Source organism: Balaenoptera physalus (genome assembly GCF_965194825.1).
Source record: "Balaenoptera physalus genome assembly, chromosome: 12".
Taxonomy (NCBI): Eukaryota; Metazoa; Chordata; class Mammalia; order Artiodactyla; family Balaenopteridae; genus Balaenoptera; species Balaenoptera physalus.
Window position 1 is genome coordinate 7,993,683 of NC_138897.1, and position 20,364 is coordinate 8,014,046.

General features: G+C 37.1%; 1 protein-coding gene across 9 annotated transcripts in view; it reads right to left on the reverse strand.

The window, feature by feature from the left end:
• The window catches only part of DOK6 (docking protein 6), a 417,757-nt gene that overhangs the window by 31,819 nt on the left and 365,574 nt on the right, over positions 1 to 20,364 (reverse strand). For 4 of the 9 annotated variants that reach the window (XM_082415939.1, XM_082415934.1, XM_082415932.1 and 1 more), the window contains exon 8: positions 78 to 180. The exons of 3 other annotated variants lie outside the window; for them this stretch is intronic. In XM_082415939.1, the coding sequence (XP_082272065.1) occupies positions 78 to 180 (103 nt within the window). Of the gene's footprint in view, positions 1 to 77; positions 181 to 1,774; positions 8,422 to 17,223; positions 19,551 to 20,364 lie in introns of those variants that run through there. 2 more of the 9 variants (XM_082415937.1, XM_082415935.1) reach the window with 2 other exon arrangements.

The window sequence follows — 20,364 nt, forward strand, 5'->3', positions numbered from 1 at the left end:
TTTGGTAGTAAAAGGATATGAAATAGAGCTTGTTCTGAAGTGCTTCCCTGAAGTGCTTCCAGGATGTAAGGACTCACCTTCCTTTCTGAGCAGAAGTGTATTTTGACCCTCCCCGTGTTGCTAAACTTCTCCATTCTTTATTTTTATCCAACTTTGCAGTTACTCCCTTTGGTAGATACCCTGCACCAAAGTCAGAGTTAGAGAAAATTTATGACACTCATAACACCAATACCAGTTGGCAGTCTGTGTTAATATGTGAGATGGCAGAGCAATTTGTGAATATGAAAAATCTTGGCTTAAGATCTTCTCAGGAAGCTTAAGAGGTACTTTGGGTTCCAGCTCTAAGATAAATAAGTTGTGGGGATGTGATGTACAGCATGGTGACCATGGTCAACAACACTGGATTGTATAGTGGCGAGTTGCTGAGAGAGTAGATGTTAAAGGTTCTCATCACAAGAAAAAATAATTTAGTGTTTAATAGCAAAATAAAAAACCAAACCAAAAAACACAAACAGGAAACAGTCTAAATGTTTGACAGTGGGAATTGGTTGTATCAATTAAACTATAGACCTACTGCTTAGCATATCATATAGCTATTCTAAATGATGATGTACAAGGATATTAATGATGTGGGAGAATGCCATGACATATTGTTAAGGAAAAGGCTGATTAAAAAGTATTAAAGATAAGATGCACTGAGTAAAAAAATCAAACTAAACAAAACTAAACAAAAAGGCTGCACATATCTTTATACCTAAATACCAACATGATAGTCTCTGGGAGATGCTTTTAAACATTTTATTTTATTCTCATTTCTCACTTTATTCTTAGTTCTCTTTTCTTTCCCCAAATTTTCTTCAATTCCCATACATTATTTTAATCAGAAGTATATGCACTTAAAGATAGATTTAAAATAGTAACTTGCTTGAATAAATATTCTTGGAGAATTTATCATTTTCTAATTATATTGTCCTAAAATATGCCAGATTCTGTTTATTGCCTTGACAACTGCCCATTTGCCCTTTTGTCCTTGTGATAAGAAGCCAGGGTAGAAATCTTTTGATCTCAGGGAAGTTAGGGTTTTCCCTAAGTTACTTACTTTCCCAGCGTTTCCCAGTGCAGACAGAGTTACCCATAATGTCAAAATTCTGGCCCATGAAATAGAAGACATCTGTGTGGAAATTTGGAAAGATTTCCTTCACTGATTAAAAATTAATAAGCCTCACAGTGGAGAAACTTTGTCTCTTCCTTCTGATTTGTGTTTTGAGAGTACATGTGATGCCTGGAGCTCTAGCAGTCATCTTGTGAACAAGAGTTACAAGCATGAAGATGGGAAGGAAACTTGCTAAGCACAATAGAACAGAAGCATAGAAAGACCCTGGATCCCCAGTGACATCACTGAGCAGCTAAACCAACAAGAGGAGCCAAATGAGGCTTTTTTATATGATAAAGAAATGAACTATTGGTGTAAACCACTGTCAGTTGGTTTTTAACTTACTTGCAGCAAAAAACATTCCTAATTATTAAATGAGGTCCACTAGCAAAATTAGATGGTGGGATTGTAACTATCTTTTTTAAAAAATATGATTAGAGCCCCCTTACAAATCGTTTGAAAAAAAAGAGAATATTGTAAACAATGTAATTTAACAATATTTGTTATAGTGCAGTTTGGAGTAGGTTCTCTTTCCTTTTTTTTTTTTTAAATTGATTTTTATTGCAGTATAGTTGCTTTACAATGTTGTGTTTCTGCTGTGCAGCAAAGTGAATCAGTTATACATATACGTATATCCACTCTTAGATTTCCTTCCCATGTAGGTCACCACAGAGCAAGGAGTAGGTTCCCTTTCCTAACAGTGGTGACTAAGATGTGGTTTCCCTTGAGATCAAGCAAACCTGGGGCTAACCTCTTTTTGCAAGGGGACGGAGGACAGGAGAGGGATTCCTGCTGTCCTCTGGTCCCTGTGCCAGGAGACGCTGACTCGCCCAGCTGTAGCACAGCAAGCCTTAGGGGTGACACTGGCCCTACGTGTGCTGCCCGCGTGAGGCTCAGCTGCTAGCCTCCCCCTCAGGCTTGAACTTTCAACTCGAAAATAATACAGATGTCGGTTTCGAAAAAGTAAAAAGAGAAAACTTGAGTGGCCTTTCTTAAACTATGAAAACATATTTGTCTTTGATAGTTTCTTGGCAATTCAATTCCCAACTATGCGGTACTTGAACAAGAGTCCGGTATTCTCTAGCATAGAGGTGACCCCAAATGTGCAGTGTTCTCTACGGATTAGCCCAAAATGTGATGAAAAGTATAACAGCCAGAGAGTCAGAGATGCGGTGATAGTTCTGGGAACTTCAGTATCTAGTCAGATGGCTGTTTTGGTTTCCTACTGCTGCTGTAACAGATGGCCACAAACTTAACGGCTCAGAACAACACAGATTATCCTCTTGCAGTCCTGGAGGCTGGAGTCTGAAATGAATGTCCCTGGACAGAAAGGTCAGCAGGGCCGCGCTCCCTCCGGACTGTTTCCTTGCCTCTTCCTGCTCCTGGAGGCCGTCCTCATTTTTGGCTCATGACCCCACCGGCACGTCACCTTTGTCCTCTTCTGCAGCCACCTCCCCTCCTGCCTCCCTCTTATAAGCACACCTGTGATTACTTTCAGGGCCCCTCTGGATAATCCATCTGTCTCACCACTCAAGATCCTTAACTGAATCACCCCTGCGAAGTTCCTTTGTCATGTAAGGTTCTGGGGATGTGGAAGTGTATCCAGCTCACCACAAGAGCCTTAGACAGTTAAGTAAAAATCATACTGATACTAGTTGAACCCATATTGTGTTCCACACACTATTTATTCTAAGGCCTTGAAAACAGGAGAAAAAAGTGAATATTTAAGAGGAAAAAACATTAGCTCACTTAATATTTGTATCCTTAGGTGATAAGTACTAAAATTCTCATTTGACAGATGAAGATAATAAAGTACAGAGAATTTAGTTTACCTGAGATCATAATGCTTGTAAGGGGAAGGGTCCTAAACAAGAACCCCTACTCTTCCTCTCCATGCTACATGCCACCTTGACCTCTTGGGGCTGGAGTTTCATGGGTTGTTGGGAGGGTATAATAGAACTAGATACTCTCTGTATTTCAAGTTCTAATGGATTCTTTCCAACCCAAGGATGTAAATATATTTTGCCCAATGAGAAAAATTCCAAAGGTATGTTAGTTGTAGCAACAAAATCATTAAAATAAATGTTTCAGAGTCATTTATTATGTTGTTTGGAAAGAGTGTAGTGTAGGGGAGAAGTCATATTTCTTAAAATACAAACTTCATCAAGATATTAGTAATGACATTTCTAAGCTGGCCAGAATGACTGAACTATTCAGAGGTTGAGTCTGAGAGGCCAGATTATATAACAGGTCACTGTAAAAAAGATACCCCATGTCTTTCAGAGGCCATTTTCATAAATGAATTTTTAAAATCTAGCATTCTGAAACTATTATGATGCCAAAATAGAAAAAAGTCTGGAGAAAAGATATTCACTTGAACTTTTTTTTACAAAATTATGAATTCTGACAAAGTAACAAAGCTTTTTGTGTTAAGGCAGGTCTGTTAGACATGTATACAGGCAGAGTGCATGGGATGAATCATGTTCAATAATAGCACTTAATATCTTTCCCAGAAACATAATGGGTAATTTCTGAAGCATAAGTGATTTCTGAAAAGAGGAACTAAACAGAGACAAAATAAATGTTGACATAATGTAACTTCTTTGTTATAAGCAATTTGAAAATATAACAGGGAAGAGCAGAATGTAATTGTAATATAGAGTATATTTTAAAATCCCATTTAATGAGAAGCCATTTGGTAGGTAGTGTACCTAAAGAAAAATATTAACATACTTTGAAATTAGGGAAATTCATAGATTAGTGGCTTTAGATTTCATTTACTGTTTCAATGCAGTAGAAAAAGGAAGCCAACTTGAATGGCTCCAAATTTTATGTTTTTATAGCACATACAGAGATAAAGAAAAACTAAAAATAGTAAAAATAACTCCATAAAGATAAGCTGAACTGTAAATGTTTCTTTCCTGCTGATTTTAATTTGTTGCCTTAAAATTGTATATGCTGGGAACTAACTCCGACCCCTTGAAAGACAGCCATTAGAATTACTTCTATTTGCTTTTATATTAAAGTCAAATGGCTTGGAGAATGAAGCTGTGTGGCTAAGTTTAGAGGGTTTCTCAGCTGATGATATCTGAGACCGAACCAGTCAAGTGTGAGAAAACTGTAATCGAGGCTTGGTCATCAGGGCATCATGGAAATGATGGACTCTCAGGGTAGAATCACACCTGAGGTTTATTATGCTGTGTCTTCCACAAATGACTGAAGCAGCCTGATTACTCAGGACGTGGATTCTACGTGATAAAAACATCGCATTTCAATCCCGTGGCCAAAACTTGTTGTTAAAGTAGTTTCATTTTAGAGCTAACTAACTTATTGAGGGCACTTCATGATCTTGGATGCCCGTCAAGCAAATATCGGAGACATTCAAGCAATGCTCAGGAAGTATAGGTAGCTTTCTTTTTATATGGAAATTGATGGAAAAACACTTCATACCATTTTTGATCTTTTTCAGAATGAACAATTTCAGTGATTTCAGAATGGTTAAGTGCTTTCCAAAGCCCATTTGTTGCCTTTTGGGCCACAGGCAAGCCAGAGTTAATGACTTCATTTTTTTACGAAACAAGGTTAGGTGTTCTCAGATTTAAAAATACGTAATTTTTCTCAGCTAGTTTGCAGAATATTGCTGCTGACAAAAAAACTTCTAAAAAAAATAAAGAGTTTCTAATTTTGTGGTATCTTAATGGATTTTGGATGAACAAGATAAAAGTGTTTAAAATTCAAATGAAGAAATGTTTCCTTTTAGCTCACAACTCCAATTTCTTGCTTGCAGGTCAATATATTAGTAATAATAGTAATAATTAGTAGTAATAATAGAAAAATGATCACAGCATTAATTGTAAGTTTACTATGTACTAGGATTTATGGTTTCTTTAAACACATTAAATTCTGTTTACAAGCCAGTGACTTGCTAAAAAGATTTTTAGTTCTATTTTGCACATTAGGAAACAGACAATATGGTAGTTAAGTTTTCTGCCCATGATTGCATAGCTAGTACTCCAGCAAGGTTGGTTTGGCCTCAGAACCAGTGCCCTCATCCCCTCTAGAAGCTAAAAAACATGAAGTGAAAATGGTTGTCTCTATAACCTAAAAACTTAGAAACAACAGTAAGTGGAATATTTCTTTCTAAATTTTATAATATTAATAATAATATTAATAATGAATAACATGACACTATTGTTTTAGTTTATTTAAGAGATTCCAAAAGTATACAAAACAGAAAACAAAAAAATTCTGTTCTCCTAAAATCTGGTAAGATCAACTTCTGGCATTTTAGATAACCTGAATTTTCACAAAGATTTGAAGACACATTCTAATGTGCAAGTGTTATGTAATTAATACAGTTAATTTTTAAATTATGATTTTACTCTTTTGAGCAGTTTTAGCTTCACAGCAAAACTGAAGTGAAGGTGCAGAGATTTCCCATAAACCCGCTGCCCCTACACATGCACATCCTCTCCCCCATTATCAACATCATCCACCAAAATGTTACATTTGTTACAACAGATTAACCTACACTGATACATCATAATCCCTCAAAGCCCATAGTTTACTTTAGGGTTCATTCATGGTGTTGCACGTTCTGTGGGTTTGGACAAATGTATAAAGACATATATCCATCATTATGGTATCATCCAGAGTATTTTCACTGCCCAAAAAATCCTCCTTGCTCTGCCTATTCATCTTCCCCTTGACCAACCCCTGGCAACCACTGATCTTTTTACTGTCTCTCTAGTTTTGCCTTTTCCAGAATGTCATATAGTTGGAATCATAAGTACATAGTCTTTTCAGACTGGCTTCTTTCTCTTGGTAATATGCATTTGAGGTTCTTCCATCTGTTTTTATGGCTTGATAACTCATTTATTTTTAGCCTGGAATAATACTGTGTGGATATACCACAGTTTATTTATCCATTCACTAGGTTGCTTCCACGTTTTGGCAATTATGAATAGAGCTGCTATTAACATCTGTGTGCAGGTTTTGGTGTGGATGTAAATTTCCACTTCTTTTGGGTAAATATCAAGAAGCATGAATGCTGGATTGTATGGTAAGAGTATGCTTAGTATTTTAAGAAACTGCCAAACTGTCTTCCAAAGTGGCTGTATCATTTTGCGTTCCCCAGCAATGAATGAGCGTTCCTGTTGCTCCACATTCTCACCAGCATTTGCTGTTGTCAGTGTTCTGGATTTTGGCCATTCCAGTGAGTGGAATCCCGTTGTTTTACTTTGCATGACATATAATATGAATCATCTTCTCACATGCTTACTTTCCATCTGTATGTCTTCCTTGGGGACGTGTCTGCTAAGACTATTGGCTCATTTTTAATCAGGCTGTTTCCTTTTGTTGAGTTTGAGTTCCTTTTATATTTTAAATGATAGTCCTTTTTAGATGCATCTTTTGCAAATATATTCTCCCAGTCTGTGGCTCGTCTTCTCATTCTCTTGCCATTGTCTTTCATAGCGCAGAAGTTTTTCATTTTAATGAAGTCCAGCTTATCAATTATATCTCTCATGGACCATGGCTTTGGTGTATCGAAAAAGTCATCGCCAGACCCAAGGTCATCTAGGTTTTCTCCTATGCTATCTTCTAGGAGTTTTATAAGTGTTATGTTTTGCATTTAGGTCTGTGATCCATTTTGAGTTCACTTTCATGAAGGGTGTAGAGTCTGTGTCTAGTTAAACTTTTTTTTGTGTGTGTGTGCATATGAATGTCCAGTTGTTCCAGCACCATTTCCTGAAAAGACTATCCTTGCTCCATTGTGTTGCCTTTGCTCCTTTGTCAAAGATCTATTTCTGGGCTCTGTATTTTGCTCCATTTACCTATTTGCCTATTTTGCCAATACCAAACTGTGTTGATTACTGTAGCTTTATAGTAAGTCTTGTAAGTCTTGAAGTTGGAGAATGTCATCCTTAAATCTTGTTCTTTTCCTCCAATATTGTGTTATCTATTCTGGGTCTTTGCCTCTTCACATAAACTTTGGGATCAGTTTGTCAATTCTATGAAATAAGTCACTGGCATTTTGATTGGGAAAGCACAGAATCTCTACATCAATTTGGGAAGAACTAGAATCTTTACAATTTGAGTCTTCCTAGCCATGAACGTGGACTATTTTTCCATTTATTTACTTCTTCTTTGATTTTCTTTATTATTAGATGTTAATGTAAATGGTACTGTGGCTTTAATTTCAGATTCCACTTTTTCATTGCTGGTATATGGGAATGCAATTGACTTTTCTGTATTAACTTGTATCTTGCAGCTTTGCTAATTACTTACTCATTTCAGGAGTTTTTTTGTCAATTCTCCCAAATTTTCTGATGATCATGTCATCAGAGAACAAAGACAGTTTTATTTTTTCCTTCCCAATCTACGTACTTTTAATTTCCTTTTCTTACTGCATTAGCTACTATACTACTTCAGCACAATATTGAAAAGAAGTGTAAAGGGTGACATCCTTGTCTTGTACCTGATCTTACTGGGGAAGCTTCTAGTTTCTCACTCTTAAGTAAGTGTGATGTTAGCTGTAGATTTTTTGTAGATGTTCTTATTAAACTGAGCAAGGTCCCCTCTAGTCCCAGTTTACTGAACGTTTTTATAATAATTGGGTGTTGGATTTTGTCAAAAGCTTTTTCTGTGTCTACTGATAATACTCATTTGGTTTTTCTTTTTTAGACTGTTGATGTGATGGATTGCATTAATTGAGTTTCCATTGTTGAACCAGACCTGTATACCTGGGATATAAATCCTTGTTGGTTAAAAACAGATAATTTTTAAAATTATTTTTAACCATTTTATTGAAAAATAAAACATAGATACAGAAAACCACATGAAAGAAAAGTTTACAGAATTATTATAAAGAGAACACAATTAAAACCATCATTCAGGTTCAGTAACAAAACTTTGTCTCCCACCCAAAACCCTTCTATTTGCCCATCCCAATAACAGTCCTCTCTCTCCTTCCAGAATAACCACTATCCTGGCATCTATCGTAATCACTTCCTTATATTTCTCTATCGTTTTACCACTCAAGCATGCATTCCTAGACACTGTAGTTCATTCTTGCCCATTTTAAAAACTTAAATATATCTTTTATGTCTCTTTTAATCCACAGGTTCTCTCTTTATCACTTTATTTACCTTACAGTTTATCTGTTAAAGATACTGGACTGACTGACCTGTAGGGTTGAGTTGCCCACAGGCTGGATTCACTGTTGCACATTTATGGTGGTCAATATATTCTGCTCCTCTCTTTGTTTGCTGAAAATTAGGTGTATACAGAGACTTGATCAGATTTCAGGTTTGAAAATGATTTTTGACTAAGATGCCAAATCAACTCAATGGGGGAAATGAAGTTTTTTTTTGAACAAATTGTGCTGCAACAACTTTAGTATCTATATAGATTTTAAAAATCCTCTATTCCTACTTCACTCCATGTAGAAAAGCCAATTTGAGATGAATCAAATACCTAAATGTAAAAGTGAGACCCATAGAGCTTTTAGAAGAAAACATAGAAGCCTATCATTGTGTTCTTGAGGTAAGCAACTTTTTCTTAGGGAGGACTTAGTAAAGCACAAACCTTTGAAGAAAACAATGTGAAATCAGAGTTTTCCAAAATTAAAAATTTCTGCTCCACAAAGGACGCCGTTAAGAAAGTATAGAGGCAACCCATAGTAAGAAAGAATTTGCAATACTTATATTTGACAAACAACTTATATCAAGAAAATATAGAGAACACCTACAAAACAAAAATAAGACCTAAAACCCAGTTTTGAAAAGAGCAAAAGCCTTGAACAGACACTTTAGAAAATTAGATAGACAGTGGCCAATGGGCACATGGAAAGATGTTCAACTTTATTACTCATGTCAATGCAAATAAAAAAACGAGATAGAACAACACACCTGCTAGTGTCACTAAAGTTAAAATCTTGAAATACCAAATACTGACTAGGATGGGAAACAACTGGAACTACACTCCCATCTGAATGGGTGAAATAGAAGAGGCTGACAACATCAAATGTTGAAGAAGCAACTGGAACTCTCACAAGTGGTTGGTGGGACTGTAAAATAACAATGTTTGGGAGTTTCCTACAAAGTTAAACACACATCCAACTTATTACCTAGTGATACCCCCCCAATTATTTACCCAAGAGAAATGAAAACGTGTGTCCAAAAAAGACTTGTATGAGATGGTTTTTCACAGTCTTGCTCATGATATTGAAAACTGGGAAGAATCCACAAGATGGTCAGTAAGAGAGAGGATTAACAAATTGTGGTATATTCATACAATGGAATAATATTCAATGTTACTGGACAATAATGGGACAGTATTCAGTAAAAAGAAACAAAGCACTAAATCACACAACAATACAAATAAATGTCAAAAGTTTGTTGAGAGAAGGAAGCCAGACACAAAATAATATACAATGTCTGATTGCATTTTTAGAAGTCTAAGAACAAGTTAAATAGATTCGATGGTGATCGAGTTCAGGAAGGAGTTGTTTGGTGGTGGGGAATTTGACTGGAAAGATTCACAAGTGAACTTTATGAGGTGATAGAAATGTTCCATATCTTGTTTAGGTGGTGGTTACGTGGGTAATTTCAAACCTCAAAGAGGTGAAATTAATGATCTATAAATATTTATCTTATTTATGTAAATTATAACTCGATAAAAAGTTAATATGGGAAAACAAGAATAAATAAGTCAATCAAGTTGGCTTATTATATGAGTCTGTATAAAACTCCAGGGTGTAAGCTGTGATGAAAATCTGAGTCAAGAATCATATTTAAAGAGGAAAATTGCATGGAGGCAGCAACCTTATTTTTCTGGTTCACTAATGCCTGCTTTAATAAACATTTGATGAAAGAATGAACAAAAAGAAGAAATGAATATAAGACAGTGATAGTCACTGTGAGGAAGTAAAAAGATACTGCCCCTAACTACTAGAGAACATACCATTTGTAATACAAACTATGAAATAGTGTCATATAAGAAAAGAAAGAAATGTGATGGCAGTTCAGAAAAGGAAGAAATTATATCCAGTTGGGGGGGGGCCAGTGGTACAGAAGGCCTTAGTAGAAGTAGAAGATAACTTATTTATGGAAATATTTATTAACAATTACTTGTATCATTTATTTTTTATATTCTTTTAAAAATTAGTATATGAAAAATTTTGAGCTATTTTTCCCCTAGCACTAACAAAATAGAAGATTCTTGCCCTTCTTTTGGTTTACATTCTTCCTTTATACAGGTATTTTTTAAAGGTTAACGTCATTTCAAGATGTTAGTATCCCAAGGCGACATTCTGACATTTTTATAGTTTTCCTGAATGAAAATAAAAAAGTTACTTTAAAGAGGCAACTTAGTAAATGAGACATGGTTTATATAGCATGTGGTAAATAGTTTTCAGGTAAGAGGAACAAAAATGTGAAAAAAATGAAAGTAAAGCAAGCAATGATACATACTTTCCTAATTGTTTTATTTTTTTCACATTTAATATGCAGTTGGTGGGTAACATTATCTGACTACAGTGATGGTGGCATTTTATTCCCATGAAAAGGATACAGCTCTTTTTTTAGAGAATCTTAGAAGAATTATACCACAGCAATGCCACAGAGAATTTAAAAATCTTGTCTTCTTCCTTTCAGTTGGTGAGAAGACCTGTCCCTTGGGGTGGGTTTTGTGCAGGTGTAAATCATTGGTTTCTAATTCATTTCTGGTAAATATAGGCAGGTCTGTCTATCAGGAGGTAACATAAAAATTGAAAATAAATTAATCTCTATAAAATTACTGAGATTAATAAATTAATCTCTATAAAATTACTGAATTTCCAGAAAGAGTCATCACCATAGCCCAGCTGAGCTGTCATGAGACAAGAGCTGTTTTCAAGAATCTTACTAAAAAATATTCACACGGCCCAGGATGCTTTTAATCTGAACTGTCCCTTCTGCTCAAGACACCACCCTCAGGAGGAGTCACGAAACATCAAATAGCTTCAGTAGTCCGGGCTGCCCCAAACTAGGCTATGAGGGTGACAAGCCACGGCTACCTGGAGTCTTGTAGCTGGCCTGACAGCTTGGGGTTCTGACTAGGACTTCCTTCTCTGGAATAGTGCTGAGTCCCTATTTTGACATGTACATTTCCTAAGCGCATTCACGATAGGGAATTTCAACAAGTTGTCAGTGACTTTAATTTTTCTGTAAACTTTATTTTGGGAGCAAGACTGGTCTGTTTTGAAATTGATTTGTGCCATGTATTGTGCTCAGCAAATTCTACTTTTAAGGATATGTGCGTTCGTATGTCAGACCCTCCCAGGCTGAGAAAGTTCCATCAAAGATGGTGGTCTTACGTTCTAAGAAGGCTGGTTGTACAGGTGAAAGCTGACAGAAAAGGCTGTCATTTCTGCCAGAGCCACGTGTTAGACTTACATAGAGTAAAATAAATTAATTAGAAGTGAGGGGAAGGGTGAATATCATCAGAGACAAATTCACAGTGACAATTTTTTCATTATGTGGATTGGCAGAATTTGGATTAGAGAAACCGGGAACGTGGGTCCCAAACATTCCTGAAAAGCAAGCCATGCTCATTTGTGTGTTTCCAGGACCCTTCTCTGGATTTCTTCTCCTGCTTCCCATTATCCCGTCACGAGGCTCACCTTGAGGTGACAGGGATTCATCTGTGTCTGACCTGCTAGTTGGGACTCTGGCCACAGCCAGCCTTCCCTACGCTGTCCACCGCTCAGACCATCGCTGTGACGTTTCCTTTCTCTTCTCTCTCAAAGAAATCCTCAGGCAGAAAGTTCATTCTTCTAGAAAGTGCCGCAGGCCCTCAGTTCCAGGATGACTGCAGTTCACAGTTCGGCGACTAGCTCTTTCCCTACGTGTGGTCCAGGATGGCCTTCCACAGTCTGATTACTCAGAGGAAAAATAAGCCTGGGCAGATACATGGAGCCGTTTCTCTATTCTTTCCCACTTGTTAGGAGGTAGTTAAAAGCAGATAAAACTTCTCATTGAAGACCTTTACTTTGAGTGCAGCAAGACTTTGTATTTACCCTGCCTGCCAAATGGGTAAAATTCCCAAACTGTGGTGTCATTAAGTGAATCAGTTTGTATAATAAGGAACTTCGTTATACAGAAGACCTGGCACTCTGCCTAGTGCACAGTCAGTGCTCAGTAAACATTTGTTAAATGAATATAAGCATTAGAGAATTGGACCCGCGTTCTCCCATTGCTCGAGGGCAATGTTGTTCCGAGCTTTTTTATCTTTATTTCTACTTTCTCTGCTCATCAGGTCGTGCGGTTTTTCAGTGGATTGCTATTAAATTTTGCAAATGTTTGTACCCGCTGTTTCATAGTTCAGAATAAATTCTTAGCTCCATGGAACTATCCCCATATCCTTCATCACACGTTTAAAGAGACTGAAGGATTTCTACAGCCATTGTTAAGCATATTCTGAGTGAGGTAGATTGGAGGGCTGGGCATGCTAAGCTTAAATGACCTTGGCTACATCTGGCCCGTATTTCACAAGAGAACTCTACAGTTCAGAGAGGGTGATCAACTTGTCCAAGGTTGTTCGAGAAGCTATGACAGAACTGGGATGAAAGCCCAAGTCTGTCGACCTCAGTAGGATCTGATGACAGTAGGATCGGAGAGTATTACGTTACTCAAGTTATTTCGCATGCCTGTTCTGAAATCCTAGAGCTTACATCTCAGTCTGTAAAATATGACGTGTTGTCACTACTTCTACTGCCAGTAATCTTAAGCCATGGTAGTACTTCATTTGAAGAAATGGTATCACTGGATTTTAAAGCTGAAAAATCAAAATGATGAGGAAAAAAGCATATTTTGGTGGATCTGAAAATAGACATTCACTTTCCAGAGAATAACTTTCTCCTTTGCCTAACGATGTGTACCTCTGCTAGGGAGATAATGCTTACTCCAGAGCACCACAAAAAATAGATACTTTTGCAGAAACCAAACTAAAACGTATTGGATATTTGATAAAGCTATATGCTATTGAATAGTGCTGGCCACGTTTGTTGGGCTAGAAACGAACATGGAACCAAACTGATAGGAAAAGTGGGCAGGAGCCAAGTGACCACAAGACAACCATCTCTTACTTGTGTAAATAGAACATACTAATTTTCAATGGAGACTATTCTAGTTTTTCTATAATTTGCATCATTTAAAAATTATTTCCCAGAAGGATTATTTACCAAATGATCAAGGACACCAAACCTAAATGAGCACGTAATGTGTTGTAATTACAGAGCTCAAAGAACTGAGTGTTTTTATTCTCGATGGGTCAGATTCCCTCGCATACCAGGATCTGGTTCACAAAGGTGATGCAGCACATCACACGACTGCACATGTGCTAAATATAGACAACCAAGACCTAGATACCTTCCATATATTTTAAAAGGAATGTAAAACATTCTTACATAGAATGTGCTTCAGCTAGATAGCACAATCAATTATAAACATGTTCTAGATTTTATAATGTAATTCTCAAAACAACTCTTTTTTTAAATAAATAAATTTATTTATAAAAAAAAGATTTGCATGCATGTCAACTCCTCTACCACTGTGCCCCCTCCCCCAGGGCAGGAGGCTTCTCTGTATCCACTGTGCCTGGCCCAGGTGGAAAGTAGGACGTCAGTAAATGTTTTTTAAATGAACAAATCCAGATAGGGCATCCACCAGCGTTGGAAATTCCAAAAGACAAAATTAAAGGCACCAAAGACAAACGGACAGATGTGAACAATGTGAACAACTTATGTCACCATTGGCTCCCTGGTCCTCTGCTCCAGACACTTCGTTATCTAAAGGCTAGACGTTCAACGATCTAGGCCATGGCTGTCGGCTTGGTTCTGCGTGTGGAATGAAATAGGGGAGAGAGAATACGGAGGCCCAGAGAGGAGAGCCGCAGAAGGTTTGGGGACAGAAATGGAAGTCCCAGCCATCAAGGTTACAAGTTTACACAAGAGAGAGCCTGGCTGCCTAGACACCTGAGAAACAGCAACTGTTTAAATGGCAGAGGTGCTCAGTGCTTCTTCAGCCGCATTAGGAGACATCCTCTTCTTTGACAGCATCCCTGATCATGCGTAACAGAGGGCTTGGGGTGTAACCTGTGCTCTGCTCAACTCTGAGGACGTGGGGTTTGTCATTCTGCTGCAGCAGCAAAGGGAAATTAGTGGTGCATTTCAGTAATAGGCAGATTATTATGTCACAGGGGATGTGCAGTGTCTTTGCATCTTAGAAACAGTATCTTCAGACTCACATTGCAGCCTCTGCTGATGTGCTCACAGCTGTGTAGGGACCTCAGTGGCAGAATATCTGCTGGATATTCAAATTAAGAAGAAAAAGTGTTTAAAAATTTATTTTGAACTTGAGATTCAGGTAGTCCCAGCTGAAATCTTAGTGGTTAGCCATAGCTACATTTGGAAAAAACTAGGTTTAATATATTTAACCTGGTTGGATATTACTAGTAAATTGATACATATTTCAGCAAAAGAAATATTGCAAAGTACGTTTGTATAAATGTTTCTTAAAATGTTATTTTTTGCAACTCTGACAATCTGTGTATGTTCAGTTGCACACCCCACCTCTACCACAGTGCAAAACAGGCACAGTTACACTTTCAGTTATAAAAGAATAAGTTTTGGGGATCTGATGTACAGCATGGTGATTGTAGTTAACAATACTGTATTATGTACTTGAAAGTTGCTAAGAGAATAGATCTTAAATGTTCTTACCACAAAAAAGAAAGGGTATTTCCATACGAATTGTAAAATTTTTTGTTCTAATTCTGTGAAGAATGCCATTGGTAGTTTGATGGGGGAATGCACTGAATCTGTAGATTGCTTTGGGTAGTATAGTCATTTTCACAATATTGATTCTTCCAATCCAAGAACATGGTATATCTCTCCAACTGTTTATGTCATCTTTGATATCTTTCATCAGTGTTTTATAGTTTTCTGCATACAGGTCTTTTGTCTCCTTAGATATGTTTATTCCTAGATATTTTATTCTTTCTGTTGCGATGGTAAATGGAATTGTTTCCTTAATTTCTCTTTCTGATTTTTCGTTTAGTGTAGAGGAATGCCAGAGATTTCTGTGCATTAATTTTGTATCCTGCAACCTTAACAAATTCACTGATTAGTTCTAGTAGTTTTCTGGTGGCATCTTTAGGATTATCTATGTATAGTATCATGTCATCTGCAGACAGTGACAGTTTTAATTCTTCTCTTCCAATTTGTATTCCTTTTATTTCTTTTTCTTCTCTGATTGCCATGGTTAGGACTTCGAAAACTATGTTGAATAAGAGTGGCGAGGGTGGACATCCTTGTCTTGTTCCTGATGTTAGTGGAAATGCTTTCAGTTTTTCACCATTGAGTATGATGTTCGCTGTGGCTTTGTCATATATGGCCTTTATTATGTTGAGGTAGGTTCTCTCTATGCCCATTTTCTGGAGAGTTTTTATCATAAATGGATGTTGAATTTTGTCAAAAGCTTTTTCTGCATCTATTGAGATGATCATATGGTTTTTATTCTTCAATTTGTTAATATGGTGTATCACATTGATTGATTTGTGTATGGAAACACAAAAGACCCCGAATAGCCAGAGCAATCTTGAGAAAGAAAAATGGAGCTCAAGGAATCAGGCTCCCTGACTTCAGACCATACTACAAAGCTACAGTAATCAAGACAGTATGGTACTGGCACAAAAACAGAAATATAGATCAATGGAACAGGAGAGAAAGCTCAGAGATAAACTCATGCACATATGGTCACCTAATTTACGACAAAGGAGGCAAGAACATACAATGGAAAAGAGACAGCCTCTTCAATAAGTGGTGCTGGGAAAACTGGACAGCTACATGTGAAAGAATGAAATTAGAACACTCCCTAACACCATACACAAAAATAAACTCAAAATGGATTAAAGACCTAAATGTAAGGCCGGACACTAGAAAAGTCTTAGAGGAAAACATAGGCAGAACACTCTATGACATAAATCACAGCAAGATCCTTTTTGACCCACCTCCTAGAGAAATGGAAATAAAAACACAAATAAACAAATGGGACCTAATGAAACTTTAAAGCTTTTGCACAGCAAAGGAAACTATAAACAAGATGGAAAAGACAACCCTCAGAATGGGAGAAAATATTTTCAAATGAAACAACAGACAAAGGATTAATCTCCAAAATATACAAACAGCCCATAGAGCTCAATATCAAAAAAAACAAACAGTTCAATTAAAAAATGGGCGGAAGTCTTAAATAGACATTTCATTAAAGAAGAAGACATACAGATGGCCAAGAGGCACGTGAAAAGCTGCTCAACATCACTAATTATTAGAGAAATGCAAATCAAAACTACAATGAGGTTTCACCTCACACTGGTCAGAATGGCCAGGGTGTGGTGAAAAAGGAATCCTCCTGCACTGTTGGTGGGAATGTAAATTGATACAACCACTATGAAGAACAGTACAGAGGTTCCTTAAAAAATTAAAAATAGAACTGCCATATGACCCAGCAATCCCACTACTGGGCATATACCCTGAGAAAACCATAAATCAAAAAGAGACATGTGCCACAATGTTCACTGCAGCACTATTTACAATAGCCAGGACATGGAAGCAACCTATGTCTATCGACAGATGAATGGATAAAGAAGATGTGGCACGTATATAAAATGGAATATTACTCAGCCATAAAAAGAAACAAAATTGAGTTATTTGTAGTCTATGGACCTAGAGTCTGTCATACTGAGTGAAGTCAGAAAGAGAAAAACACTGTATGCTAACACATATATATGGAATCTAAAAAGAAAAAAAAAATGGTACTGATGAACCTAGTGACAGGGCAGGAATAAAGACGTAGACATAGAGAATGGACTTGAGGACACGGGATGGGGGAGGGAGAAGCTGGGGCAAAGTGACAGTAGCATTGACATATATACACTACTGAATGTAAAATAGACAGCTAGTGGGAAGCAGCCGCATAGCACAGGGAGATCAGCTCAGTGCTTTGTGACCACCTAGAGGGGTGGGATAGGGAGGGTGGGAGGGAGGCTCAAGAGGGAGGGGATATGGGGACACGTGTGTGCATATGGCTGATTCGCTTTGTTGTACAACAGAAACTAACACAGTATTGTGAAGCAGTTATATTCCAATAAAGACCTATTTTTTTTTAAAAAGGGTAATTATGTAAGGAGATGAGGGTGTTAGCCAATGCTATGGTGATAATCATTTCTCAATATAATGTGTATCAAATCAACACACACACCTTAAACTTTCACAATGTTATATCTTCATTATGTATCTCATACAAAAAAATTTGAAAACTAAAATAAAATGAAAACAGGTGTACAGTTAAAATTGATGGTTTCTTATCTTGGGTCATTGCAAGATAAGAGATAATAATTTAGTTTCTTAAAAATTTTAGTTACATCACACACATACACACACACACACATCTGACCAAATATAATGGTCACACATCCACTGTTTAGAGTGTGTTTTGTGAAAACTTAGGGAGCTATACCAATGTAATGTAAGCATTTTTAGTATGGAAAAATTAAAATGGAACAAAAGAAAACTAAAAGATAGGTCCTATAAGATTACCTGGCTTACTTGAAAAACCAGATTTTATATATATATAATACGTATAATATATATATAATGTATTATTTGACAAACATTTAATAATTTACATAAATCCTATTGATAAATACTATATAATTACTCGAGTGAAAGAAGGGATTCAGAATCAGGAGGGTGAAAGTTGTACTGCCTTAATTTTTCACAACTGTCACATTCACTTGGACTTTTATGATCGTGTTTGTAAACAAAATATATGGGCTTGGGTTTTATTTGGCAGATTTTTTTAAAATAGCAAAACATTATTTACCTTTAAGAACTACATTAAATGTTGCTACTTCCTGTTTTAAGGAGATGTTTATCAGGCATGCCAACGTGGTTAAAGTGAGGTGAAGTGAGGGACTCTATTGTAGTATAATGAGTCACATTATTTCTAGACGTTAGTTATCCGTAGGAAAACATTTCCATTATTTCATGAGATAGCCTCGCCAGAAGTGAAAACACAGGGAAGCAAAAGCAATTTTTTACACTCCTAACTTACAAATTGGAACATATTACCGAAGTAAATGAGACTGCTATTTCCGATCAAGTAGTCCGCCTTCATCACCTGGCAGCGCCTCTGTTACTGACATGGGTACATTTAGGAGGCATTATGATCACAATTTACACATTCTGACTGCACATGGCGTGGAATTTTACGCCAAGCCCTTTTGCCAGTGTTCCAAATGATCAGTTAGGACCCCTTGGACAGCTTTATTCACTGTTTAAGTGCCAAGTTTAAATGGATCATATGCTTAACATTACTTTAATGTTGGCATTTCTACCTACTCCTTAATTTGTTATTTGCAGAACATTGGAAACTTCTGTCCTACTCCTCTGTTCCTCTACACTGTGTAAATGGAACTGAGGCCTCTAGTTTCTTCTCATTACAAGGAGCCCATTTATGCTTATAAGTTGTGTCCACCCTCCACAGGAACTCACTCATTACTCTGTGTTTCTGAACTATGCAGTTTGGGTAAGTGAGAGAAGGGCCTGGGAGATTTCTAGATTCCTGCTGATACTGGCACACGTACACTGCTAGTGTGTGGTTCTGCTCCCTTGCTGGTGGTTTGTTTAAATTGCTTTGTGAAGAGAATTCCACGGCACTCATTTCAATTCAGGAGAGACCCAGATTACCTTCAGTTACTCCAAAACTCGTTAGCACTTTGGAGTGGAGAAAATAGAAGTACAAGACAAAGTACTGATGTTTTAAGATTTGAGGGGTCCAGACAAGGGTCCTCTCCCATTTAACCCATGTCCCTTTAGTGGGTCCAGGAGGGCTGTGCCATTGGAGGATTTCAAAATATCCTAGAGGTTCCTGGTGACTCGGCAGTTCCTTCAGAAACACTCTTACGGATGCTAAGCATCCGTTAATGCAATAGGTAAACGAGAACCAGGGTGTGGATACCCTCAGAAGCAAGTTTAGCTCTGAGGCTGAATGTATTCAATCTAAGATGCACATGGATTGAAAAGGGAGGAGAATAGAGATTATAATGTTTCAAGGTAAGACTTTAGAGATATTTTGCTCTTTTATTGGGCTGATTTGGGTTTTCCCCCAGAGCCTGTAGGCACCCAGATTCCCTCACCTCTGCTCACGTGGCCGCCTTCTGCAGAAGAGTTTGAGAACAGGTCCTGAATGATACTGGAACCACTTTTCGGCTGGAGGTCAGTGAGTAGCATAGCCCAGATTCCCACTCCCGGCAATGATGGAGGAATGGGCTAAATTTACTTCTTGATTATAAACAGCTATAAAAAGTAGATACACTGTATAAAACAATTGATTTTGGACAACAGGCAGCTCAAGACTGTGACCCCGGGCAGAAGTAAAACCTGCGAGGCCCCCTGTGAGTCTTCGTCTCTGCACATCGAGTCCACTGTCTCTCTCACCTCCAGAGGTGGACCAGGGCAAGAACATGAGTGGAGGCCCACAGCCCCCCTCTCTAAATATTTAAAGGTTATGAATAAAGCTAATATGCTGTCAAAGGAAAGATGCTGTACCCCCCCCCACCCCCATTTTAATATACATCATTAGGACAAAAGAAACGTATATTGATCTTGCTGCTGGTTACAAAGGTATTTTCAGTTTGAGAAAATCATCAAGTTGTACATTAGGATCTATGTAGTTTTCTAATTAGGTTGATTCATATGAAATTGCTTTTGGGCTGCAAAAATGGTGATCACGCAAATAAAAATTTAAAGTATTTTAAAAAATGGTGATCACATGGTTCAACTTTGTATATATATGGTTTTTATAAGAATAAATGTCTGCAAAGTATAAAAGTTTACTGAATTTAATGATTGAAATCATCCCAAGTATTTTTTAACACAATGTAATGAAATTAGGTATCAATAAGGTAATGAAAATGGGAAAATTCACAAACATGAAGACACTAATGTACTCCTAAGGAGAGTGGGAATGAATAACAAGCTTGTTTTTTTAAATTGTTTATGACCTATTGTGATATGTTTTTTAAAATAGAAATGGTTTAATGAAACACAACTTGGTCTTTCATCCTGGTACAGCTAGCTTCTAAGATACTTTCTTCAGGGAGATGGATGA